The 27,251-nt window shown below is 37.4% G+C and overlaps 1 protein-coding gene across 1 annotated transcript in view; it reads left to right on the top strand.

Annotated features, from left to right (window-relative positions):
• The window catches only part of CHRNA5 (cholinergic receptor nicotinic alpha 5 subunit), a 48,576-nt gene that overhangs the window by 14,748 nt on the left and 6,577 nt on the right, over positions 1–27,251 (top strand). Inside the window, exons 2-3 of the mRNA XM_023741660.1 lie at positions 14,885–15,036; positions 25,686–25,730. Coding sequence (XP_023597428.1) covers positions 25,704–25,730 — 27 coding nt within the window. The 5' untranslated portion in view covers positions 14,885–15,036; positions 25,686–25,703. The remainder of the gene's footprint in view (positions 1–14,884; positions 15,037–25,685; positions 25,731–27,251) is intronic.

Raw genomic sequence — 27,251 nt, 5'->3', positions numbered from 1 at the left:
TGTTCTAGGGTTTCAGGATTGTTGATTCTCTGTTTGGCTTAGTTTTTCGGATCTTTGTTGTGGAGGGACGGCGTGGTGCTTCTGCCTAGACTGCCATCTTGCCCCCAGTTCAACTTTTGATAGCTGTACAACTTATTGACAGCAATTGCAATAATTGGCTGTGCAACCCTACCCTTAATCGATGCGATTTTTCCATCACTATTAACCCCCAGTTCCCCTCCCTCCCACCGCTGATAACCACTAATGAACTTTGGTCTCTATACATTTGCCTTTTCTTGTCTTTTTATATAAGTGAGATCTTACAATATTTGTCCTTTTGTGATTGACTTATTTCACTCAGCATAATGTCTTCACACTCCATCCATATTGTAGCATATATCAAGACTTCATTTCTGCTACTGAGTAGTATTCTTTTGTATGTATGTACTGCATTTTGTTTATCCATTCATCTGTAGATGGGCGTTTAGATTGTTTCCACCTTTTGGCTGTTGTGAATAGTGCTGCAGTGAATATTGGTGTACAAGTCTGAGTCTGTGCTCTCGAGTCTTTTGAGTATATACCTAGGAGTGGAATTGCTGGTCATATGATCTTTTTTTAGGAACTGCCACACTGTTTTCCACAGCAACTGTACTATTTTGCATTCCCACCAGCAATGAATATGAGTTCCAGTTTCCCCACCTCCTCACCAACATTTATTTTCCTTTTTTTTTTTATATCTTAGTCATCCTAGTGGGAGTGAAATGGTATCTTACTGTGGTTTTAATTTGGATTTCTCTGATTTCATGTGTTTGGTGACCATTTGAATGTCGTCTTTGGTAAAATGTCTATTCAAGTCCTTTGCCCATTTATGATTGGGTTATTTGTCTTTTTGTTGTTAAGTTGTTGAAGTTATATATATATAATATATATATATATTTTGGTTATTAGATTCTTCTCAGCTATTTGGTTTCCGAAGATATTCTCCTCGTCTGTAGCTTGTCTTTTCACTTTTTACTAAAGTCTTTTGATGAACAAAAATTTTTAGTTTTTATGAGGTCTCATTTATTTATTTTGTCTTTTGCTGTTTGTGTAGACGAGAACTTCTGAAACTTTAGTGTGTACATGAATCCCCTGAGATCTTGTTAGAATGCAGATGCTGATTCAGTAGGTCAGAGGTGGGGCCTGAGATTCTGCATTTCTGACAAGCTCCCAGGTGGTGTGGATGTTGCTGGTCAGGGTACCTCACTTTGGATAGCAAGAATGTAGACGATTTCCCATCTATATCAATTGGGTGGGCTCTCAAAGGGATATGATGAAAGTAATTATATAAATACCGAATTTACAATGAATTATTGCCCAAAACAACATAAGAACAATAGAAACTAAGGAAAGAAGAGAAACAGTATCCCACCAACCTAACAAAGCAACTGTCTTCACCTTTCCATATTCCCTCCCAGTCCGCAGTATTCATTTATAATTGGACAATTTTAAAGAGATCTTCAAGAGTCTTATCAAGATCATACAGGCCATATCAAACTGAGGCAACTTCATGTACCATTAAGCATTTTATTTCCTAATATTGTAAATGTATTAGTTCATACTTATTGCCTGTGAAAGATTTATGGTATGAAATTAAGTAGTGAACTATGCATTTACTTGATCTAATGATGCTCAGACTCTCTTTTTTTGAAGTCTGAAAGTTGTCTCCTCTCCTTGAGAACTATTGACTGGACCTAAATTTAACACTGCCTAAAGTTATTTTCTTACTGCAAGTGGTCTCAAAGTAAGGGCAAGATATTAAATTAGATTTACTACAGCATATCAGTTGCAGGGAAACTTTATCCTATAATTCTGTTGTAAAAATCAATATAAAACATAATGAAAAGCCTGGAGTGGGAAAAAAAAAAAAACAACTTGCGCATTTAGTCTGTAATACTTAAAATAGCGATTAGTAAGCATACTTTTTTGTCACACTGAAAATATTGGCTATAGTACACATTTCCTCCCATTTAAAATGGTTTATTATGCTCCTTTATCTTGCTATTGCTTAAAATAGCTCTTCTAGAGCTGCTGCAAAAAGGATTTTTTTAAAAAAGGAATCCAAGTTACTTTTTGTCAACCTTAAAAAAGATACAAGGAGACTTAAAAGGGGGAATTAACTACTCCAGGAATGCCTTGATTATAAACTAGGCATATGTAATATATTATACATCACTCTTCCAAACCTTTTTAGATACATTATTTTATTTCATTCTTTTGGCAGCCTCTGAAGAAGAAAAGGCAAGCTATTGGCAGTACCTTGCAAAACTGAAAAAGTCCGTACCCTTGACCCAGCAGTTCCACTTCAGAGAGTCTGTGTGCTATAGAAATACTTGCGTATTTAGAAAAAGAGATATACAAGGATGTTCACTGTAGTATTTTTTCCATTGTAGAATTATTTGAAATAACTAAAACTGAAGACTATATAAATGCCCATCAGTGGTGAAAGCTTCAGTGAATTATGATACATCCATAATGCAGACCACTTTGCAGCTTATGAAAAAAGCAACGGAGATGCGTAGGTATCTACTGACATGATATAAAATTGAATGAAAAACACAAGTTGCAGAACTTAAAAAGAGGAAAGTATTTGTTCTTCCTCTCTCTGTCTCTGTTTGCGTGTGTGTGTGTGTGTGTGTGTGCGTATTTAAAAATGTCTACACAGCAGACTTAATAATGGTTACCCTTGGAGGAAGGGAGATGGAGTGTGGGAGAATTCCCACTGAGAACTCCCGCTCTTCATGTGCTTTTGTGTTTGAATTTTGACAGTGATCATATAGTTTTGTAATTAAATAATTATTTTGAGAAAAACAGTACCAAATCTGGGCCCTAGTTCCACCTCTGCCACTTACTGGCTTCTAATATTAGACCTGTGGTTCTTAACCTGGAAGTGGGGGGGATTTTACTTCTCCTTCCTGCCCCCCTGGGGATATTCGTCAATGTCCGGAGACATTTTTAGTGGTCACACTGCGGGGAATTATATAGTGGGTAGAAGCCAGTAATGCTACTAAACATACTACTGTGCACAGGACAGCCTCACAACAAAGAGTTATCCAACCCAGAATTGTCTGTCAGTAGCGTCAAGTTGAAAAATCCTGTGTTAGGTGGCAGGGCTATAGCCGTGTTCACATATGCAGGTTGTGCACTGAACAATATCCCCAGGCAGTGCCATTCACATTGTGTGGTGTTCTCTATAGAGCCATAAAATTTTATAATTATATAATGAAAGTAAATAAATGTACACATTTGTGCCCAGGAAGGCAGACACCGTGTCTTTGTTTTCTGCTGTACCCTTAGCATCTGGCAGCGAGGCTGGCGCAGAGTAAGCAGCCAATCAGCACTTGCTAAATGAATGAATGAATTGAGCTGGATGTCATATGTTAGGTTCTAGTACACCCAAGCTGTAGCAGATGCTAAAGATTCAAGAAGAATTTATGGCAGAAATTTAAGATTATAGCAAATGCTGTCTGTTAATTTATCTTTATCTATAGATTGGCAAAAGACTACCAGTATTCATATTTATTCATATTTCGCTTGGTTGGCTTTTTCAAGAATCCATACTTTTTGGTAAGAAAATCATGGTTCTTTGTGGAAAAATGCCAGTAGAAGACACTATCAAGTGTTAGCTTCCTAGAATTGGTTTTGAAAATCTTTAGTTATCCATCTTTTTGACTATGTAATGTATTTTCCTGGACAGCAGTGCTCACATACCAGGTGGTTTAGTGGAGAAGACTTTGAAAAAACATTTTAAACTGCTTTACACACTACTTGACATAGTAAGCTAATAGACATTATTTCATTTGTATTTACAGCAGTCTTGGCTCTAAGCAGAAGTTATCTCTTTCATTAATGTTTTTTAATGGAAAAATTCAAACATACACAAAAATGATCAAGTATAATGAATCAAAGCATACTTGACAACCACTTTTTTTTTTTTTAAATGTTTGATTGTGTTTTTGGTGGAAGTTTACATAGCAGATTAGGTTCCTATCTAACAATTTCTATACGTATTGTTCAGTGACATTGGTTACATTTTTCACAATGTGTCAGCATTCTCATTGTTTCCATTCCGATTGTTCTGTTTCCATTAATGTAATTTCCAAGCTTACCTTCTATTGCTGTCCACTTTTAACAGTTATTGACATTTTACCAGCAGATATTCTTAGATAGTTAGAAAAATTATGGCAAATGGTGGTTGATCACCAGTTAGTGGTGCTGAGTATTTCAGATTAAAATTTTCAGCTTTGCAGTTCTGTGTTCTAGCCTCTTCACCTTACTAAAATTAAGGAGCTAGGTTACATTTCTTTGAAAGTATATGTGATTTCACTAAATGACTTGAATGTGACATTTTTTTGGTAAGTCATTCTCCCAACTCCTTATACTTAATACTAGATTAATAATATTCACAGTTAAAATTAAATTTGCAGAACTCAAATTTAAATCTTAATGACATATTACACACTTGTACCTTTTTAAGATATTCAATTTAGTTTTTCTCTTGTTGGGGAGTGCCTTTAACTACTTCAGAAGAATTGCCCCATTAATTTTTTTTGCTCTTATCCTATTTTTAGTGTGCTTCACTTCTTGGTTCTCTTTATTTTTCTGAGGTAAGTGATTTATGTGGTTATTAGTAGGTTGATATTCTAATTATTATTATTAGCTTTAAAGAATATAGACTTGAAGAAAGCTTGTTATTAAACTGTCATTGCATTGTGTTGGGGGTGCCCAGTGCCACAAACACGGTCTTCCTTCGTATTTTTGCAGGATTCCATTGCCTAGGATAATCTGTATGAAGATGATCTTTGCTGGGTTATGGAAAAGTTTTTAGATAGAAATCAGTAGGTATGCAGGCAGTGATTACTTTTGTTGCAATATTTTTGTGTGTCTGTCGAGGTTTTTCAGTTACCAATACTTATAACAGTCATTTGTGGAATAATAAGAATGGTTCTGTGCTGGGCACTTTGTATGTATGGTTTCACTGAATTCTCACAATAACTTTATAAAGTGGGTACTGTTTTTTACCCATTTTACAGATGAAGAACTGATGTGCAAAGAAATTAAGTAACTTGCCTCCAGGTCACACATTCGAAGCTGAATTGAACCCAACCTGGTCACCCTGAAGGCAGTGGGTTTCTTTGTTGTCTTTAAATCCTGAGTTCTTAACCAATATGTTATACTACCTTCATTCACATTTTAATAATAGGAAGGCCAAGTCTGTAACCTCAAGAAGCTGAGTCTAGTGACTTATAATCCTTAAGAGCAAATTTGTATAGCTTTTTAAATATTTGCGTCACAATCAAATGATGAGAACTCTGAATAGTTAAAGATAAGTGGGAATTTTCAGATGCTCCAGACTCATTTATTCATTAATGTATTTATTCATTCAACGAACTGAGCACCTACTTATGTGCCAGTATGTTGTTAGGTATTGAGGATATAATGATGAATAAAACACAGTATAGTAGGGAAGACATAAATTAATCAAATACACCCAAGATTGTATAATTAAAAAAAAAAAAACTAACCAAACCTGGGGCTGTCGAGTGGTTTCTGACTCGTAGCAGCCCTATAGGACAGAGTAGAACTGCCCCATAGGGTTTCCAAGGAGCAGCTGGTGGATTCGAACTGCCAAACTTTTGGTTAGCAGTCTAACGCTTAACCACTGTGCCACCAGGGCTCCAAGATTGTGTAATTACAGCTCAGAAAAGAAACATGTTTCTATGCAGGGGAACCTAATAGAGACTTTGGGGTCAGGGAAAGGTTCCTGAGGAGGTTATGCCTGAGTTAAGATCTGAAGGATGAGTGAGTAGCCAGATGGAGGGGCTGAAGAGCATTCCCAGCAGGGAAGAAGGGCATGTGCCTTGGTGGAGGGAATGGAGTGCGGTGCGATTGAGAAGCTGACCTGTCAGTGTAGCTGGAGCAGAGAGCAAAGGGGAGAGCTGTGCTAGAGAGGCTGGAGGGGTCAGACCGTGCAGCACTTTGGTTTAAGGATTTTGGTCTATCTTAAACAATGTAAAGGTACTGAAAGGTTTTAAGCAAGGGGGTATTTTTTGGTTAAGTGATCAGATCTGTGTTTTTAATAGATCATTTTGGTGTCTGTGCAGAGAGCCAATTAGATGCGGGCAGAGAAGATGCATGGAGACCACTTCCAGTAGTAGACTTTTGCCCTAGTCCAGATGATAGATGTGGATGTCTCCCAGAAGGATGGTGGCAGTAACAAACAGGAAGTAAGAAATGGACAGATTTGAGGAATATTTAGCGGTGAAGTGAACAGTTTCCTGATGGATTGAACGTGGGGATAAAGAAGAAGGTGGTGATAGAGATGACTCCTAGGTTTATGGATTGTGAAACTAACAGATGATAGAACCACTCACTGCGATGAGGAATACTGGCAGGGGACCATTTGGGGGAAGATCATGAATTTGATTTTGTACATGTTGAGTTTGTGGTGACTAAGACGTCAAAGTGGAGATGGGAAATGCATATTCATGTATGAACTGAGATGAGAGGTCTGCATTGGAGATACAAATTTCATAAAAACAATCTCTTTTTTTTCTTAAGCTATTTTAGTTGCAGTATCCTTGGAGATAAAGCGCTGGTGGTGCAATGGGTAAGCACTTGCTAACTGAAGGGTTGGTAGTTCCAACGGACTAGCGGCTCCACAGGAGAAAGACCTGGAGATCTGTTCCCATAAAGATTAGAGCCTAGGAAACCCTATGGAGCAGTTCCACCCTGTCCTGTGAGGTTGCTGTGAGTTGGAATCGACTCAGTGGCACACAACAACAACCCTTGGAGATGCCCTTTTGGGATTTTGTGTTATGATAAAGAGATAGCTACAGTAGAATTTCTTGGATCTCTATTGCCGAGTGCAATTTTTTAAGCCTCCTGTGAAATTTCTAAAACTAACCGTTGGGTACTGTCTTAGTTGCCTAGTGCTGCTATACAGAAATACCACAAGTGGTATTTAATAAAGAGAAATTTATTCTCTGACAGTATGGGAGGCTAGAAGTCCGAATTCAGGGTGCTAGTTCCAAGGGAAGGCTTTTTCTCTCTGTCGGGTCTGGGGGAGGGTCCTTGTCATCAGTCTTCCCCTGGTCTAGGAGCTTCTTAGAGCAGGGATTCCAGGTCTGAAGGATGTGCTCCACTCCTGGCTCTTCTTACTTGGTGGTAATGAGGCCCCTCTCCTCTGTGCTCACTTCTCTCTTTTATAACTCCAAAGAGATTGACTCAAGATACAGTTTAATCCTGTAGATTGTGTCATGCCTCATTAACATAATTGCCTCTAATCCAGCCTCATTAATATCACAGAGGATTTACAACACACAGGATAAATACATCAGATCACAAAATGGAGGACAACCACACAATACTGGGAATCATGACCTAGCCAAGTTGACACACATTTTGTGGGGACACAATTCAATCCATAACAGATACCTTTAAAAAAAAAAAAAACCCTGCCAAAGTAACAGCAAGATGTGCTTAAGCCAGTAGTTTCTGAAAGAATCTGCTAGGTTGGTATTTCTGAAAGTGTATCTGGAGAACTGCTAGTGTCCCTGAGGTCTATCAGATGGCCTGTCAGATGCACTGGAATGATTTTTTTTTTTTGCATATATTTTACAAATTTGAAATGTAAGATTAATTATGATCTTTTTGGAAATCCCATTGTTATCTTAATGTTTGCATTCTTAAAGATCACATGTAATGAGTTGATCTGATCATCTTAACTGATAGTCTGTTAATGGTGTTGAGTTTAGCTAAGCTTCATATAATTCGAGGGTTATAGTTGACATTAGCTAACTGTACTTTTTTGTTGTTACTATCGTGTTGCATTATATCCCATTTTATAAAAATGGATCAGTGGCTCGAAGATAGTGATAATCAATAGCAATGTACAATTCAGAATCTTGCCATAAATGCAGTCTGTATACAGAAGGTAAATCTGTAAGTGCTGAGATAAATGAATATCCAAATAAGACTATTTCACATATACTGCCAAAAACGGAAAGCAAAACCGTGAATATCTGAAAATCAGATTTCATCTTATCAGTAATCCATTCACCAGTACCCAGGGATTATTTTATTGTGAAACTTTGTCAAATAATGGCAGCCCAAAAAGCATGTGTGTCATTTTCAAACAAGGTATGGTGGCTTCTCTGGTCAACCAGTTATTTTCTAGAATAAATGTAAAATGATACTTTACAGACTTATGAATTTTATTGCTAAAGAGAGAGAAGAGACCAAGATCACAGTGACATAATTCAGAGTAGAATGTACTCTATGAGGCAAAAACGAGTTTCAGACACACTTTTAGTAAGAGGCTTGTAAATCCAGGCACAAACTCTTCTGCTTGAAGAGAAAGCGGAAGAAGCTGTTGTAAAATCCCCTGATTAAATGATACTGTTAGATACCACACAGTGTTAATAGCATGCCATGTGGACGAGCTATTACTATCCCATGTATATTCCGGTATTTTGCTTTACATTCAGACAAAACCACAAATGCAGAGCATGAATCACCTTTTGGCTTGTGCACAGTACGTATGAGGGGGATATGCCTAACATTTTATTTTTATCACTGAAAACGCATGTTACAGGAGGAGAGATTTTAATTTTAGTGATCTCTGACAGATACTAAGAAAAGTGCATTGAGAATAATGCTGAAGTACCAACTTTGGGCGAGGGTGTTGCTATGCAAATAAATGATGGTTCACTGGAATGGTAGCCCACACACTTTCATTCACAGAGAACAGTTGGTGGGGAACAGCATGCTTCCGGATCATGATTCAGCGTTGGAGACGGTAAAAAATTGTGAATGCAATCAAATCACAGGCACCAAGTGTGGCATTCAGCTTGTTGTGTGAAGAAATGGGCACTGTGTGTAAGACTCTGCTTTTCCACCTTGAAATAACCTGGCTCTCAAGGGGAAGAGTGTGCCAATGTGTGGGGTTTGAGAGAAACGTTTCTTCATGGTACTCATAATGCCATTAAACCCAGTTTTTCTGATTTCAGATATCCATGAGTAGCATAGCTCGTTGATACAGTCAGATTTTGAATATCCAGAGCCAATTGCTTGAGGGACAAAATGGGATGATTTTTAGTTTTGAGGATAAGATACCAGTGTGACAAAATAATATTTTTGAAATATTTATTGTTGTTGTTGTGTGCATCGAGTCAATTTTTGACTCATAGCGACACCGTGTGACAGAGTACAACTGCCCCATGTAGTTTTCTAGGCTGTAATCTTAATGGAGGAGCCCTGGTGGCACAGTGGTTAAAGTACTCAGCTGCTAACCAAAAAGATCAGTGGGTCAAACCCACCAGCTGCTCCCTGGGAGAAATGTCTGGCAGTATGCTTCTGCAAAGATGTACAGCCTTAGAAACCCTGTGGGGCAGTTCTTCAGTACTCTGTCCTATAGGGTCGCTATGAGTTGGAATCAACTTGATGGTAGTAAGTTTAGTTTTTTTGGTTTGGAACCTTAATGGAAACAGATTGCCAAGTCTTTTCTCCTGCAGAGCTGCCGGGTGGGTTTGAACTGCCAACCTTTCAGTTAGCAGCTGAGTGCTAAACTGTTGTGCCACCAGAGCTTCTTTTGAAATATTAATGCCCCTGGCATTTCCTTTTACCTTTTGGCCCTTCTCTCTTCCTGCTCAAGCTCAGTAATTTTGTGTTCATACTTCAGGGAAGAAATGCAGGAGCAGAAAGCAGAGATAAAGAGTTCATTTCTGTCTTTTGAGTTTCAAAAACCTTGACCATGCGGGGAACAGAAGGGGCTTGGTATAGACTACGTAATGGCAAAGCTTCTCCTTGATAGGAGAAAATAATTCCCTGGGCAGATGGGGAGACGGAAAAGACAGAGGAGATGGGTCAGAGAAAGGGGCCAGTAGGACTCAGCAGGAAGGGACTGGACCTGAAGGGACCACTTGGATAAAAAGCAGAGTTACAGTCTGATGTAGCACTGAAAGTATTCTTTAGTGAAAAATCTTCAGGTCTCTATTTGGGTTGACTATCCAGATCTACCGACACTTGCTGCCATTCCTGATGCTCTATAGTTATGAGAGGATTTTCTCAATTTGTAGAAATGAAAAGTAAGAAAAGAAATCAGTTAACCAGGTGGTCTGACCCATGGCTAAAGCTCCTAACAAAAAGCTAGATAGTGAACGATGGTAGTATCATCCAGTTTGCTAGGGTCCAATTTCTATGGAAAATGTTTTATTTTAATAATTAAGTAATTTTTAAAATTTACCTAAAATTAGTGGTGTGCCTGTGTGCTGAATGTACATGAAGATGTGAGAAAGTTTAAGAAACTTGCAGCTTATGTGATGAGTGTAGCTACTTGGAGAATAATCTTTTTTTATTTAGTGGAGTATTTCCCTCTTTTCTTTTTTGTGCCCTTCCAATCTCTTCTCTCCCCTTCTTCTCCCAACTCACATCAATACCTTCCCAGCCAACCCTTCTTAGTCTCCTAGTATATGTAAACTTCCATGATGTTTTTCAGGTATATATAATCATATAGATAGATATCGATGGATATATTATACTCATTGATTGTTTTTTAAAAAGAAAGGGTTATATTATACACCCTTGCCTGCACTTTTTTTCCCTCCAACAATAGCTCATGAAAATCTAAGTCAATTGGCATAGTTATAATGCAGTCTTTTTATGACCACGTAATATTTCATGTAATGGATGTGTCATACTTTATTCAGTTGTATTGTTTCCAGATTTTTGCCACAATTTTACAGCGGTAAGTTGCAGTAAACATTCTTGTGCATATGTCCTTATTTACTGGTGTTTTTATTGCTGTGGGGTTCGGGTGTGGGGTTGCTGGGTCAAGGGGTTGCAGTTAAAGATGGGCAATCTTTAACTGCAAGACTAAAATGTTGCAAGATGACTTTTCAAAAAGGCGGTAACACTTTGCATTTCTACCACCAACGTATGAGAACAACCTCATGTATTTCCTATGTCAGAGAGACAGCATAACCTAGTGGTTAAGACGCTAGATTGTGAAGCTAGACTGCCTGGGTTTGAGTCCGGGCTCTACTGTTTGTGAGCTGTGTTTCCAGTGAGCTACTTAATCACTCTGTGCCTTGATTTCTCCATACCTCATAGGGTTGTTATGATAATTAAATTATTATTTTCTATTACACACACATTTTTAAGTGCTTAGAAGAGTACTTGGCTATAGTAAATACCATGTGTTTGTTAAAATAGATCAAAAATACTTGCCAGAAATAGAGTTTTTGTTCTATTATCAATTCAAGCAACAAACAAAAGGAAATGAAAAACAATTTTATGCATAAAAGTGATACTAACCTGTAAAATACTAAGGAATAAATTTAACTCAGGACTTCTACATAGAAATCTACAAAACATTGATGAGAGACATTAAAGATCTGCTTACATGGATAGGTATTGTAAGGTTTGGTACTGTTAAGATATCAGTTCCGCCCCATTTGATCTACAGATTCAACACAATTCCAATCATAATTCCAGAAGCCTTTTATGTAAAAATAGACAAACTGATTCTAAGTGTATATAGAAATGCAGGGGACATAGAATATCCAAAGTAATCTTGACAAAGAAGAATAAAGTTGGAGAACTTACAGTATCTGACTTCAAGACTTCCTGTATAGCTACAGTAATCAGGATAATATGATAATGGCATAAAGATTGACAAATAGATTAATCAAACAGAATAGTCTTTCAGTTCATGAAATGGGGTGTGTGTATTTGTGACATATATCACTATATATGTCACTATAGATTAGTTTTGCATCTTCTAGACCTTCATGTAAATGGGATCATATTGTGTAGACTTGGGTGTGTCTATTTTTTTTCATTCAGCATAATGTCTCTGACACGCTGTTGCATGTATCAGTAATTTTTTATTGCTGACTAGTATTCCATAGATTTCTGTACCACACAATGTATTTTCCTGTGGATGGACATTTGGGGTTTCTTCTGTTGGGGCTATTATGAATAAAGCTGCTATGATCATTTTTATACAAATCTTTTGATGGACAAATGCTTTCATTTCTCTTGGGTAAATAACCTAGTAGTGGAATTGCTGTCTCATACAATAAGTGTAAGTTTAAAAGAAACTGCTAAGCTGTTTCATAGAAATGCAATGCTTCATTTGTTTTGTGGCTAGGCAAATAGCTTTCACATAATGGTTACTTTTGCTGTTGTTTAATAGTAAATGGAAAAATGTATTAATACTTATTTTAGACTTTGTAAGATGCACAGTCGATTCTGGTAGTTGTGTTCTATAAAGCAGGCATGAACACTGAATTAGCAAATACTGAGCCATTGCTTCTTGGGGAAATACAGTTAGGTCCCTGCAAGCCTCTGACCACATTTTCGTCAACTGATCAATATATAACCATAGTTTATGTGTGTTTCTGCTTGAAGACCACTTTATTTAATATATGTTAATTCATTAACTCTGAACTTGTGGCGAACAGCTCTATAAGTCACTCATGCCTGAATGAAGCTTATCACACATATTTTCTCTGTAAGGTACATGACAACCTTCTTGTACTTAGGGACACTGGATGGCACTATGCTTAGGGGCCATTGTAGACAATAAAATCTCCAACAAAAAGCACAAAAATGTGAAAAACATGGCACTAAATAGACCATGGAAAGGACATTTGTTTACAGTATGAGAGTTGAAACAAGAAGGCAGAGTATCATCTTGTTTGACCTCAGTAGGAACATGCATATCGAGTGACTTGAATTTTTTGCCACTCTGCATATCTGCGAATGACCTCAGATGATCACTAGTATTGATTTTGGGGTTACAAGCAAATTTTAGCAAGTAGGCAAATTCACAGATATGGAATCTGTGAATAATGAGGATTGACTGTATAAATCAAGACTTCAATGCATTTTCAAACCCTCTGTAATACACATTTTTTCTTTTTATTAATTTACAGTTGAGGTTTGGTTCACCAAATGATTTAGTTAATTGTTAGAGTTTTATTATTATTTAATAACTTTTTATTAAGAAAATTCATTAGTAGGTTTAAAGGTTTTTATAAGGGGAAAAAAACAACTACTTTACTCTTAGAAGCATTTTATAATTCACATTTGCTGTTGACGTTTTAAAAATGTGCATTTAACATTTTTAGTAATCAAATGTCATATTCTGTGCATTAAAACAATTATCAAAAATAGACAATTATTGGGAAATGTATAAAACATTAAAAAGAAAGAAGGAAAATAAATGCAGTGACATCGCATTATCATTATCGTCTGCGAAGGAAAACTTAGGAGATAACCATGTTTAAATAAAGTTCTTCTAAAGGTTATGTCTATACTGTTTCTTAGATTTTCTGGATTCTTACTTATTGCTATACTGTACATCTATTTCTTAATTATAACGAGGTTCCCTCTTTTTAAAAATAACAGCTTTACTGAGATACAATTTACATACGTTGTTGTGTGCTGACCAGTGGATACCTATTCACAGCGACCCTGTATAACAGAGTAGAACCGCCCCATAGGGTTTCCTAGGCTGTAATCTTTATGGGAGCAGATCACTAGGTCTTTTCTCCCACGGAGCAGCTGGTGGGTTTGGTTCGAACTGCCAACCTTTGGGTTAGCAGCTTAGTGCTAACCACTGTCCCACCAGGGATTTGAAGAGGAGAAATGGTTCAACAGTACATTAACTTGAAGCTCTGAAGTTAAGGGCTTCTAAACATTTAAGAACAGTGACTCTCCAGTGTATAATATTCTAATCGAATTGAAATATCTTCAGTTCTGTGTATTTCAGCAGTCAGACTTTTATGGGAGGCAAGACACAAACTTTGTGTTATTTATAGATTAAATCAAGTATCTTAAATTGCTCAGGGAGGCAGGACATAAACCCTTGAGGAATAGCTGCTCTGTTAATGAAGAAACAGGCAGTGAAAGCGGTGGGAATGGGTTTCCTCTCGCTGGAGTAACCAGTACTCTGTGATTGCTCCACGAAGAAAATATTGTCTACCGTAATAAAAAGAGAAGATTTTGTGAAAGTGGTAATTTTCTGCTAAATCATTTCTTTTAGGTTGAATAAGGACCATCATGAGCTACTTTAATCCCCATGTGTGTACTTGATGAAAAATAAGTCAGTGACATTTTTATTTCAAGTAAATGTTTTTTCTTCATAAAATCATTGGAGTGAGTCTTGAGTAAATGTCATGCTTTAATTTCACACATTTCACATTTTCTTAATAGAGAGTCTGGTCCAGACAACACCAAAAACTCCAGTTTCTTCAAAGAGGCTTATTTAAGCTCAGCAGAAGTATAAACATAAGTGTGATCCATAAATCTAACCAGTCTTTGGCCTTGGCAAATTTTGTCTTTTTAAAACAAATTTGGCCCTGAAGTAGTTTTATACAAATATGTAGCAAACAAAGGTATGACAAATTTGAATAATTCATTTGATATTTATATATTATTTGTATATTAAAATTAAGAAAAATTAAAGCATGTTTATTTTACATTTACAGTTGATAAGTAAAATTTGCTTCAGTATACCTGTTTTCTAGGTTCAGAATTTTATGCAAGCAATCATCTTAGCCCTGGCACATTCAAGGCTTTTGTTACTTAGATTTTAAGTTACTCCGTATTAAGTATTGAGTTCTTCTTAAGAAACTCAGCATATTTCCATAGTGGGTAATCTGATTTAACTAATACATATATCTGAACCAGAGTGTCCCTTACTTGATAACAGACATCTGTATTAGTTCATTTATTAATAGCCTAAATATAGTTCGGTTAGTTAATAATGCTAACCTTTTTATTTTTTCCTTTTTAAAGTATAGGTATTTGGTGGGAGAGAAGACGATACATTAACTTCAAAAAATTTGTTTTACAGGATTATCAGAACCATCCTTTGTTGCAAAACATGAAGACAGTTTGTTTAAGGATTTATTTGAAGACTACGAAAGATGGGTCCGTCCTGTGGAACACCTGAATGACAAAATAAAAATAAAGTTTGGCCTTGCAATCTCTCAGCTAGTGGATGTGGTAAGTGTGCATGTCATTACATATTCAGTTTCACACCAGGTTTATTGAGGGCCTGTTGTGTGCCCAGACACTGTGTTAGGCACTGAGGATTACAAAGGCGAATGAGACTCAGTCCTTTCCCTCAAGGAACTCAGCAGGGAAAAACAATTATTATGCTACAGACATAGTAGTACCCCATGTTCATATAATACTGTGTATTTTGTTTCATCTCATCTGATGATTATAATAGGCCTATTGTTAACAAATTTAAAGATATTAAAATAAATGTTTTATATTGAAGTTTCTCCTCAACAATTAAAGTCAAAATGTTTAAGAGAAAAAGTTCAAGAATAGAGCTGTAGAGTCTTAGGACCAAAAAGTATCTCAACAGATCATTGCCTCAGTATCACACTTAAAACATTCAGAGATTTTTCCATATGACATTCACCAAGGAGAATACATTCCCTTGATAACTCCTATTGTCAAGAGAGTCTTTCTATTTAAACTAAAAAGTTCACACTAATTTTTATACTAGTTTCTTCTTGTTCTGATCATTTCAATCCATAATTATTTCCCTGCTGTGTTCCCAAAACACCCAACAAGTATTTACAAATATTTTTAAAAAATAGTATTTATAGGTGTGCTTTTATTTTCTGATTAGAGAAGCAATGCATGGTATTTGTAGAGAATTTAGAAAATACAGAAAAATACAAGTAAGAAAATAAGAATTGACTGTAAATCTACCGCCTTGAGATGTCTAATGTTAACATTTTATTTCTTGCCAGTTTTTTTTTTGTGTGTGTGTATGTTACAAAATTGGAATAGTATTTTAATATAATTTTGATTACTGCTTTTTTCCCCTACTGTTACGTGATGGGAAACCCTGGTGGCTTAGTGGTTAAGAGTTTGGCTGCTAACCAAAAAGTCAGTAATTCGAATCCACCAGGCACTTCTTGGAAATCCTGTGAGGCAGTTGTACTCTGTCCTATAGAGTTGCTATGAGTCGGAATCGACTTGACTCATGACAGCAATCGGTTTTTTTTTGGTTACATGATGAACATTTTCCTATGTCATTACATAATCCTCAGTTATAATTTTTATTGGCTACATGATATCTATCTATAGTTTATTTAAACATTCTATTGTTGGCAAAAGCTTGTCCCCAAGTTTTCCTATTATACATGACAATGATGAATATGTACACAAATGTCTGAGTTTTTCCTTTCCTTAAGAAAGGCAGTTAGAAAATCAAAGGGTACTCATTTTTAAATGTAAAGTTATTTATATATGTTGATATATATCATCTAATTGCTTCTAGGAAGGTCAGTAACTATACATACTGTATCAACTGTGTGCTCATCCCTTTGCTAGGCAATATGGAGAGATTTTAAATATACACAAAAATAGGAAAGAAGTTAAGTGGGGCTTGCCCTCAAAGACCCCTCTCTTTCTAGTTGGAGCTATTAAACAGTTACTGCAGAACCCTGCCATACTAAACTGTGATGACAAAGATCTGGGAACTCAGATCTTGCTGATTAAGCTCGCCAAAGAAGGCAGGATAGAGGAGATGGCGCTTGAGCTAGCTTATAGGAAGTTTAGGGTTGGACCTGGCAGAAAGGAAAAATACTTAAATCAGAAGGAACAGTGTAATCATAGGTATATAAGTGATACTGAGCCTTTTTGTTGACCTGTTTAAACCAAAAGATTAATGTTTTGGAAGCCCATCTAGATAGGAATGGTCTGACTGGATGGTGGTGGGGGGTGATTCCTGCATGCCTCTGTGCCTTTACTCTTGTCATTTCTTCTGCTTGGAGAGCTTTCCTTCTTAGCCCAAGCTATTTATTCTTCAAGGCCAAATTCATTTGTCAGACTCACTATGAAATCTTTCCAGACTTCTAAGACAGTCTGTCCTCTGTTCAAACAGCCTTTGCACTTTGAACTAGTGTGCTCTACGCTGACCAGTACTCATGTGTCCTGGTATTGCAGCCTCAAAGTAGAGTTATGTTTGTGCCAGAGCCTAGCCAGTGTCTGACACATAGTAAATGCTGAAGGAATGAGAGATCTGGTGGACAACCAAACCAAACCAAACCCACTGCTGTCGAGTTGATTCCGACTCATAGTGACCCTATAGAACAGAGTACAACTGCCCCATAGGGTTTCCTAGGCTGTAATCTTTACAGAAGCAGGCTGCCACATCTTCCTCCTGTGGCATGGCTGGTGAGTTCGAACCACTGATCTTTTGGTTGGCAGCCAAGCTCTTTAACCACTGTGCCGCGAGAGCTTCTATAAAAAAATGTGTTCGAACCTCCCACCTTTCAGTTAGAGGCCAAATGCTAAGCTGCTGTGCCACCAGATAGTATATTGATAGGCAACAGACATGGTAAAAGCAGTACTTTAGAAAGATCAATGAGGCAGTAATATCCATGATAGTTTTGAGAAGTGAAAGAGAGATTAGAAGATTGGGAGGCAAGTTAGAAGACCAGGTAGAAGAACAAATATAGAGGGAGGTGTCAAAGATGATGCCAAATTTTGAAGCCTAGGTGATTAGAAGGAAAGATCAACCAAAGTTTGAAAGTTAAATAGTTGTCATGGAGAGGAAGAAGAAGGTAAGTTCGATTGTGATTTGAGATCATTGTGATACATTCCAGAAGAAGATATTCAGTAGGCTCTTAGAGGGTCAAAACTGGCTGTGAGGTGAGAGATGAAGCTAAGATGTCAATTTGGAATTGCTGGCCAGGGGGTGATTGTTGAAAACTATGGATTGATGTTTTTTTTTTTAAAAAAAAAAATTATATTTTAGGTGAAAATTTGCAGAGCAAAGTAGTTTCTCATTCAACAAATTGTACACAAAGTGTTTCATGACATTGGTTGCGTTCCTCACACTGTGTCAGCACTCTCCACATTTCTGCCCTGGGTTTCCTGTTTCCTTTCATCTGGTTTTCCTACCTATTCCTGCCTTCTCATCTTTACTTTTGGGCAAATGTTGCTCTTTTGGTTTCATATAATTGTTTGTTCTATGGAGCACATTCTTTTTGGATGTTACTGTTTATTTTATAGGCCTATCTATTGCTTGGCTGGAAAGTGGTCTCCAGGAATGGCTGCAGTTCCAAGTCAGAGGCATGTCTTAGGACCATAGTCTTGGGGGTTCCTAGTCTCTGTCGGGCTAGTAAGTCTAGTCTTTTCCGACAGATTTGATTTTTTGTTCTACATTTTTCTCCCGCTCTGTCCAGGACCCTCTATTGTGATCCCAATCAGACTGGTTGGTAGTGATAGCTGGGCACCATCTCATTCTTCTGATCGCAGGTTGTGCAGGCTGTGGTGCACGTGGTTCGTTAGTCCTTTGTACTAATTGCTCCCTTAAGCCTTTGGTTTTTTCCACTCTCCTTTACACCACATGGGAAGAGACTACTAGTTGTACCTTAGATGGTCACTTGAAAGCTTTTAAGACCCCAGATGCTATTCACCAAAGTAGGATGTAGAGCATTGTTTTTATGCACTATGTTATGCCAGTTGACGTAGATGTCGCCCGACTCTGTGGTCCTTAGCATTCATGCCTGTTATCTTCATCCTGGGAAGTATTTGGTTGTGCATAAGAAGTTTCCATGACTATGCCGCTTGTGTGTTCTATTGTCTATAAATTAGTATACATGCAACATTTAGAAAGATGTATGTAGAGATATCCACAACCTAACCTGTATCCGCAGGTAGGTGCGCTCCCTTATACCCTTCCATGCCTCTTTAGTATACCTATCTACCTATGTATCCCTTCATAAATTATTGTTTGTTAATACTGTTGTTGCCGGATTGTCCATGTTATAGTAATTGCCATAGTTGCTGTTTGTTCTTGTGTTCCTTTCAGTGTCTTCCTTTGCCTTTGTTATGTTGTGCTGATTTCCCCCAATAGTGCATTGCCTTTCCCTTCACCAATATTACCACGTATCTTCTAACTTTTAGTAATTTATCCTCCCTCCCCCTCCCTTCCCTGGTAAACATCAAAGAATGTTTTTGTTTGTTTTTTCTATGTGTAAACCTTTTCTTGCTTTTTAATAATAATGGTCTTATACAATATTTGTCCTTTTGTGATTGACTTATTTCACTCAGGATAATGTCCTCTAGGTTCATCCATGTTGTTAGATGTTTTGAGGATTTGTTGTTATTCTTTATTGTTGTGTAATATTCCATTGTGTGTATGTACCACAGTTTGCTTATCCATTCATCCATTGATAGGCACTTAGGTTGTTTCCATCTTTTTGGTATTGTGAATAATACTGCAGTGAACATGAGTATGCATATGTCTGTTTGTGTCACGGCTCTTATTTCTATGGGGTATATACCTAGGAGTGGGATTGCTTGATCATATGGTATTTCTATTTCTAGCTTTTTAAGGTAGCACTATATTGTTTTCCATAACGGTTGTACCATTTTACATTCCCACAAGCAGTGTATAAGAGTTCCAGTCTTCCCACAACCTTGCCAGCATTTGTTGTTTTCTGTTTTTTTGATTAGTGCCATTGATGTCAAGGTGAGATGATATCTCATTGTAGTTTTAATTTGCATCTCTTTAATGGCTAATGATCACAAGCATTTCTTCATGTGTTTGTTAGCTACCTGAATGTCTTCTTTGGAGAAGTGTTTGCTCGTATCCTTTGCCCATTTTTCAATTGGATTGTTCGTCTTTTTGTTGTTGAGGTGCTGAAATTTTCTATAAATTTTAGAGATTAGCCCCTTGTTGTATATGTTGTAGCCAGAAAAATTTTCCCAGTCTGTAGTTCTGTTTTTACCCTTTTGGAGATGTCTTCTGATGGACGTAAGTGTTTAATTTTTAGGAGTTGCCATTCATCTAGTTTATCTTCTGCTGTTTGTGCATTTTTAGTTATGGTTGGTATACTATTTATGCTGTGTATTAGGGCCCCTAGGATTGTCTTTATTTTTTCTTCCATGGTCTTTGTAGTTGTAGGTTTTATATTTAGGTCATTGATCTATTTTGAGTTAGTTTTTATGTATGGTGTAAGGCATAGGTCCTGTTTCATTTTTCTACAGATAGATATCCAGTTTTGCCAGCACCATTTGTTAGAGACTGCCTCTTCCCCGTTTAATGGACTTTGGCCCTTTGTCAAAAATCAGCTGTCCATAGGTGGATGGATTTACTTCTGGGTTTCAGTGCTGTTCATTGGTCTGTGTGTCTGTTGTTGTACCAGTATCAGGCTGTTTTTGCTACGTGGCTGTGTAGTAGATTCTGAATCAGGAAGTGTGAGACCTTCTACTTTGTTCTTCAGAAATGCTTTACTTGTCAGTGGCCTCTTTCCATATAAAGTTTGTGATTAGTTTTTCCATTTTGTTAAAGAATGCTGTTGGAATTTGGATCAGGATTGCATTATATCTATAAATCACTTTGGGTAGTATTGACAATTTTCACAATGTTAAATCTTCCTATCAATCAGCATGGTATGTTTTTCCATTTATGTAGGTCTTTTTTGGTTTCTTGCAGTAGTGTTTTCTTTGTATAATCCTTCTAGGTCCCCGGTTAGATTTATTCCTAAATATTTTATTGGGGGGGGGCTATTGTAAATTATTTCCTTTTTGAAGTTCTCTTTATTGGTGTAGAGGAATCCAACTGATTTTTGTATGTTGATCTTGTATCCTGCTACTCTACTAAATCTTTCTGTTAGTTCCAGTAGCTTTCTTGTGGAGTCTTTAGGATTTTCTATGTATAGGATCATATCATCTGTGAATAGGGATAGTTTTATTTCTTCCTTGTAATTTGAATGCCCTTTATTTCCTTTTCTTCCCTAAATGCACTAGCTAGGACTTCCAGTACAATCTTGATTAGAAATGGTGATAAAGGGCATTCTTGTCTAGTACTCGTTTTCGAGGGAAATGTTTTCAGTCTCTTTTTGTTGAGAATAATGATGGCTGTTGGTTTTGTGTAAATGCCCTTTATTATATTGAGGAATTTCCCTTCTATTCCTATTTTGTTGTGCGTTTTTATCAGGAATGGATGTTGGACTTTCTTAAATGCCTTTTCTGCATCGATTGAGATGGTCATGTGGTTCTTTTCTTTGTGGTAGATTACACTGATTGATTTTCTAATGTTGAATCATCCTTGTATACCTGGTATGAATCCCACTTGGTCATGGTATATTATTTTCTTGATATGTTGTTGAATTCTATTGGCTAAAATTTTGAGAATTTTTATGTCTGTATTCATGAGGGATATTGGTTTGTAATTTTCTTTTTTGCTGGTGTCTTTGCCTGGCTTTGGTATCAGAGTTATGCTGGCTTCGTAGAATGAGTTTGGCAGAATTCCTTCCTTTTCTATGCTCTGAAATAGTTTGAGTAATATTAGTGTGAGCTCGTCTATGAATGTTTGGTAGAATCCTCCAGTGAATCCATTCAGGCTAGGGCTTTTTTTAGTCAGGAGTTGTTTTTTATTACCTCATCAGTTTCTGCGTTTGTTATGGGTCTGTTTAGACTTTCTATTTAAGTTTGTGTTAGTTTAGGTAGGTAGTGTGTTTCTAGAAATCTGTTCATTTCCTCTAGGTTTTCAAATTTGTTGTAGTATAGTTTTTTATAGTATTCCTTTATTTTCCTTTTTATTTCAGTTAGTTCCATTGTAATGTTACCCATTTCATTTCTTATTTGGGCTATTTGCACCTTCTCCTGATTTTCTTTTGTCAATTTGGCTGGTGGTTTCTTGATTTTATTGATCCTTTTAAAGAACCAACTTCTAGCCATACTGATTCTTTCTATTGTTTTTCTGTTATCAGTTTTATTTATTTCTGCTCTAATCTTTGTTATTTCTTTTCTTCTGGTGACTATGGGCTTCTGTCGCTGCTCTCTGTTTGAGTTGTAGGGTTAATGCTTTTATTTTCACCCTTTGTTCTTTTTTGATGTATGTGTTATAGCTATATGTTGCCCTCTGAGTACTGCTTTTGCTGTGTCCCAAAGGTTTTGGTATGTTGTGTTTTCATTGTCATTTGATTCTCGAAATTTTTAATTTTATCTTTGATTTCTTCAATTACCTAGTGGTTTTTAAGCAAAGTGTTATTCAGTTTCTATGTATTTGAGGATTGATGAGGTTTTAAAGCAAGTGCAGAGACAGGAGGCTGATCCTTGAGGAACATTCATCGAAAATGGTAGAGGAAAGGGTAGCCAAGCAGAGAAGTCCGGGAAGGGTTGTTTCTTGAGAGAAGAGCCCAGAAAATGTAATGCCAGTGAGTATAAGAAGGGAAGAGGACTGGCATCAAGGAAGATGAGGGCTGAGGGGATAGAGAATAGGAGATTCACTGAGTTTCTAAGCAATTTTATGTTCCTTTATCTCTAAAGTAAATTTCTCCTAAACCCTGTAACCATGTTTGGTTACTGTTCCTTCACCTTTCCTCAGATTTCTGCCTTATTTCCTATGTGTTCTCTCTCTCTTTTTAAAACCCCACTGTTAGCTTGTTTTGTTGTTGTTGTTGTTAGCATTTTTTATTGATACATAATTCAATAATGAAATTCATCATTTTGAAGTGTACTTGTTGGTGGTTTTTATTATATCCAGTATGTTGTGCAACCGTCACTGCTATCTAATTTCAGAACATTTTATCACCCTAACAAGAAACCCTCTACCTGTCAGCAGTAAGTCTCCATTCCCTGCTCCCCACATCCCCTGGCAACCACAAAGCTGTTTTCTATCTCTGTGGATTTGCCTATTTTGGACATTTCATTTAAATGGAATCATACAGTATGTGACCTTTTGAGTCTGGCTTCTTTCACTTAGCATAATGTTTTCAAGCTTTATCCACATTGTAGCATATATCAGAGCTTCATTCTTTTTTATGGGTGAATAATATTCTATTGTGTATATAGCATATAAATTGGAATCAACTCAGCGGCATTGCGTTTGATTTTGGTTTTTGTATACATATACCACAATTTGTTTATCCGTTCATCCATTCATGGACATTTGGGTTGTTTCCACCTTTTGGCTATTGTGAATAGTGCTGCTATAAACATGCGTATACAGGTTTTTGTTTGAGTACCTGTTTCCAATTCTTTTGGTATACCTAGGAGTGGAATACTGGGTCACAGGGTTTAACTGTTTAACTTTTTGCGGACCCACCAAAGTTTTTTCCATAGCAACTGCATCATTTTACATTCCCACTAGTAACATATGAAGGTTCCAGTTTCTCCACATCCTCACCAATACTTGTTATTATTCATTGTTTTGATTATAGCTATCCTAGAGGGTATCTCATTGTCATTTTAATATGTATTTCCCTAATAACTAATGATGTTGAGCATCTTTTCATAGGCTTATTGGTTATTTATATATCTTCTTTGGAAAAATGTCTATTTAAATCCTTTGCCCATTTTTTAACTGGGTTATTTGTCTTTTGTGAGTTGTAGGAGTTCTTTATATATTTTGGATACTTTACTTTCATCAGATACATGATTTGCAAATATTTTCTCCCATTCTGTGGGTTGTCTTTTCACTTTCTTGATAGCGTCCTTTGATGCACAAAACTTTTTAATTTTGATGAAGTCTAATTTATCTACTTTTTAATTTTGATGAAGTCTAATTTATCTGTTTTCTGTTACTTGTGCTTTTGGTGGCATATCTAAGAAACTATCACTTAATCCAAGGTCATGCAGATTTTCAGCTATGTTTCCTTTTAAGAGTTTTATAGTTTTAGTTCTTATATTCAAGTCTTTGATCTAGCTTGTTTGTTTGGATTTCATTTTTATGACCAGATTAAAAGTCTATTACCCCTAAAGGCTTTCTGCTATACTTACGAGTAGTTAACCTTTCTCCATTTATTTGTGATTTGTTTTTCCTCCTGGTGTTACCTACATTTGTCCTTATTCAGTTTCATTTTGTTGCATCCTCCTTTGTGCTGAGCACATTAGCAATGCTCAGGAAATACTTGAGGTCACCTTAAATTGGGCTATATCTCCTCAGGTAATAGCTAACTCCCACATCTTTGGGACCAGTTGAAAACTTACAGATTATTCTTTTATCTATGTCACTGTTGAAAATATTAAGCATTGGCTGGGTCCTAACCCATAGAGCAAAATTTTGTGTGTCCACATTTTTCCTTGAAAAAGATCCATAACTTTCATCAGATTCTTAAAGATGACCCACTGCCATAGAACATCATAACCCATTGCTGTTGAGTTGATTCTGACTCATAATGACCCTATAGGACAAAGTAGAACTGCCCCATAGGGTTTCCAAACAGTAGCTGGTGGATTTGACCTGCTAACTTTTTGGTTAGCAGCCAAATGATTAACCACTGTGCCACCAGGGTTCCATAGAACATCATAAGTGATATGTTTACCAGAACTTTTCTAGTTGTTAATGCCTCTGTTTAGAATTTTTGCCAAATGTGCATTTTCTGATGTAAGAATCAGCAGTTATTCTGGATGGTGTATGATGTTGGGGTGGATAGTAGACCCAGTATGGTGGGGTTTGGATTTAGAAGATTAAAGTTCTAGCATTGGTTCTACCACTAACTGGTGATGTGATTTTAGGCAAGTTGCTTCATTGTGCTGCAGTTTCTATATCTGCAGAATGAAGGGATTTCAGTAGAAAAATCTCTAAGTCCTTTCCAGCTCTAATGTTTTAATCAAGGGAAATTGCTGTTTGGAACTGCAGTGTTAGAGGGATGGCTGTGGGTTGCTTTTGCAGTTCTTTGGCAGTACTGTATTTCTGAGTACTCATTCTTCTCATATGGGGACCTCACAGAGCTGCCTTTGTCCCTAGGGATGTGCTCTCTTCTGGTCTCCTTTCTTCTGGGTCATCCACCTGTTGTTGTGGATAGGTTAAGGAATGGGTAAAATCCGGTCACCTAGGCTATTTATGTCCCTGTCCTCTCTCCCCAACGGTAGGGATTGCCTCATACTCCTCTTGGTCTCTGTGTTTAGCACTGAATCCTACATACAGTATTTTACTGGCATAATATTTCAGTAAAATTTAATGGAAGAGATGTTGTTTTAATTAGGCTTTGAAAAATAGGTGCGGGACTGTCATAAGCAAAGATACGACAGCAAACAGGTATACGTGGCAAGTACCAAGGACCCTGGTTCCCCAAAAAAGTAGTATCTGAAAGATTTATGAAATTGGCATTCAAGGTTACGACCGCAATATTTTTTTCTATATCGCAGCCCCACAGAAAGACTCAAATTCATGCCTCAGCCGAGGTAAATGCCTACAAGTTATAGTCCCTCAGTAAGGCACAGAAATACTGTATCTCACTGATTCTCAGATGCGTGCTTTTCCACATTTTAGCACCTCTGAAATCAAGATGTGTCTTATGGTCAATGCCAGCTTACGATTCATTGGCAGCTTTTTTTCTTTCTTAGTGCTCAGTACAGAAAATAATGCTGTGCTTATGTCTTAGAGGTGATGAAATATAGTAGTTGAAACCATGAATGTTAAATCTAAAAGTGCTAATGTGTACTTTAGGGCACCTTATGTAAAATACTGAGTATGCCAAAAGGAATAATGTGAAACTAGGCCGGAAAAAATATCCAACGTTTCTACAGAACCAGACTGATGAATAGAAACAGTATATATACTACAGTTTGGAGAGGAATGTTTGTATAAAAATGTAAGAATTCTTATTAAAAGAAGTATTGTTTCTGTAATTGAAATAATCAGGCTTATTAAAATTTTTATTTTATAGGATGAGAAAAATCAGTTAATGACAACAAATGTCTGGTTGAAACAGGTATGTAGAAAATTAAAAGGGGCCTGGTGCCACTGTTTTTATTATAGACCTTGTAGTGCTAAGGGATTGGCAGGATGCAGAAAGATGGAGGTAAATAGAGTTTTTGAATTCATTCAGTTAATATTTTTGAGTGCCTACTATGCGCTAGCACTGTTGTGGACACTGGAGAAGCAATGAACAGATAAAAACCCCTGCCCTCAAGGAACTTCATTCTAGTGGGAGGAAAATAAATAAGTTGCATTATATCTTAGAAGCTGAGAAGCGTGGCGGAAAATACATCGTGAGAAGGGGATAGGGAGTGTTCTGTCTGTTGAGTGGATTCCAACTCATAGTGACTCTATAGGACAGAGTAGAACTGCTCGGGGGGTTTCCAAGGCTGTAATGTTTACAGATGCAGACTGCCACATCTTCCTCCCATGGAGTGGCTGATGAGTTCAAACTGCCAACCTTTCAGTTAGCAGCCAAGCAGTTAACCACTGCACTACCAGGGCTCCCTATAGGGAGTGTTGGGAACTGTATTTTTAAATAGAATGGTCAAGAAAAGTATCACTGAGAAGGAAAGATTTGAACAAGGAAAGGGAGCATGCCATGTGGCTATCTGAAAGAAAAGTACTCCAGGAAGAGGGACCAGCAAGGGCAAAGGCCCTGAGGCTGGAGTGTGCCTAGTGCGTTTAGGGAACAGCAAGGAGGCCAGTGTGACTACAGGTGGGCAAGCTGTGGGGAGGGGAGTAGAAGAGGTCAGAAAAGCAACTGGAGGCCAATGGTATAGTGCCTCGTAGGCCACAGCAAGGATTTTACTTCTTATTCTGCTTGAGGTGGGAATGCACAGTGATGAATTATTTTATGCAGATGGTCCCTTATTGTATAGACGACTTTTTTTTCTTGGCCACCTCAGCCTTTTCTGCTCAACGCTGTTGAGTGGTTCACTTTGTTTGTTCTTTCTTGTCTCTTAATGTTTATACCTACCACTTCCTTAACTCCAAACTCCTAAAAGGCATGTATGCTTTTCTTGGGATGCAACTCAAACTTGATACAGTTACAGAATTGTGACTGAGTGGAGGTTGGACAAGGTGTTTAAATATGTGCAATGTGTAATTAATCCAACTCTTTGCATGAACCTGTTCAGCAAAATCAGGTGACAATACAGCTGGAAAAGAGAACGTTTCTCTTGTACTTGGAACTTAGATGCACATCTACAACTCCCATGAGTCGTCAGTTGATGGTAGAAAAGGTGCTGAGCAGAGCTGCTGAAAGCATGGAGTGTTGGCACTGTGGTCACTAAACCTGTCACCTCACTTGTGCCTCATGGGAACCATGGATAGGACCGTTGCATGAGGGGACAGGGTTACCATCGCGCCAGGGGACAGGGTTACCATTGCACGAGGGGACAGTTACCATCGCGCCAGGGGACAGGGTTACCATCGCGCCAGGCGACAGGGTTACCATCGCGCCAGGGGGCAGGGTTACCATCGCGCCAGGGGGCAGGGTTACCATCGCGCCAGGGGGCAGGGTTACCATCGC

This window comes from Trichechus manatus, unplaced genomic scaffold (assembly GCF_000243295.1).
Source record: "Trichechus manatus latirostris isolate Lorelei unplaced genomic scaffold, TriManLat1.0 scaffold00186, whole genome shotgun sequence".
Classification (NCBI taxonomy): domain Eukaryota; kingdom Metazoa; phylum Chordata; class Mammalia; order Sirenia; family Trichechidae; genus Trichechus; species Trichechus manatus.
Note: the sequence above shows the minus strand (reverse complement) of the source record. Positions and strands in the feature narration are given on the sequence as shown.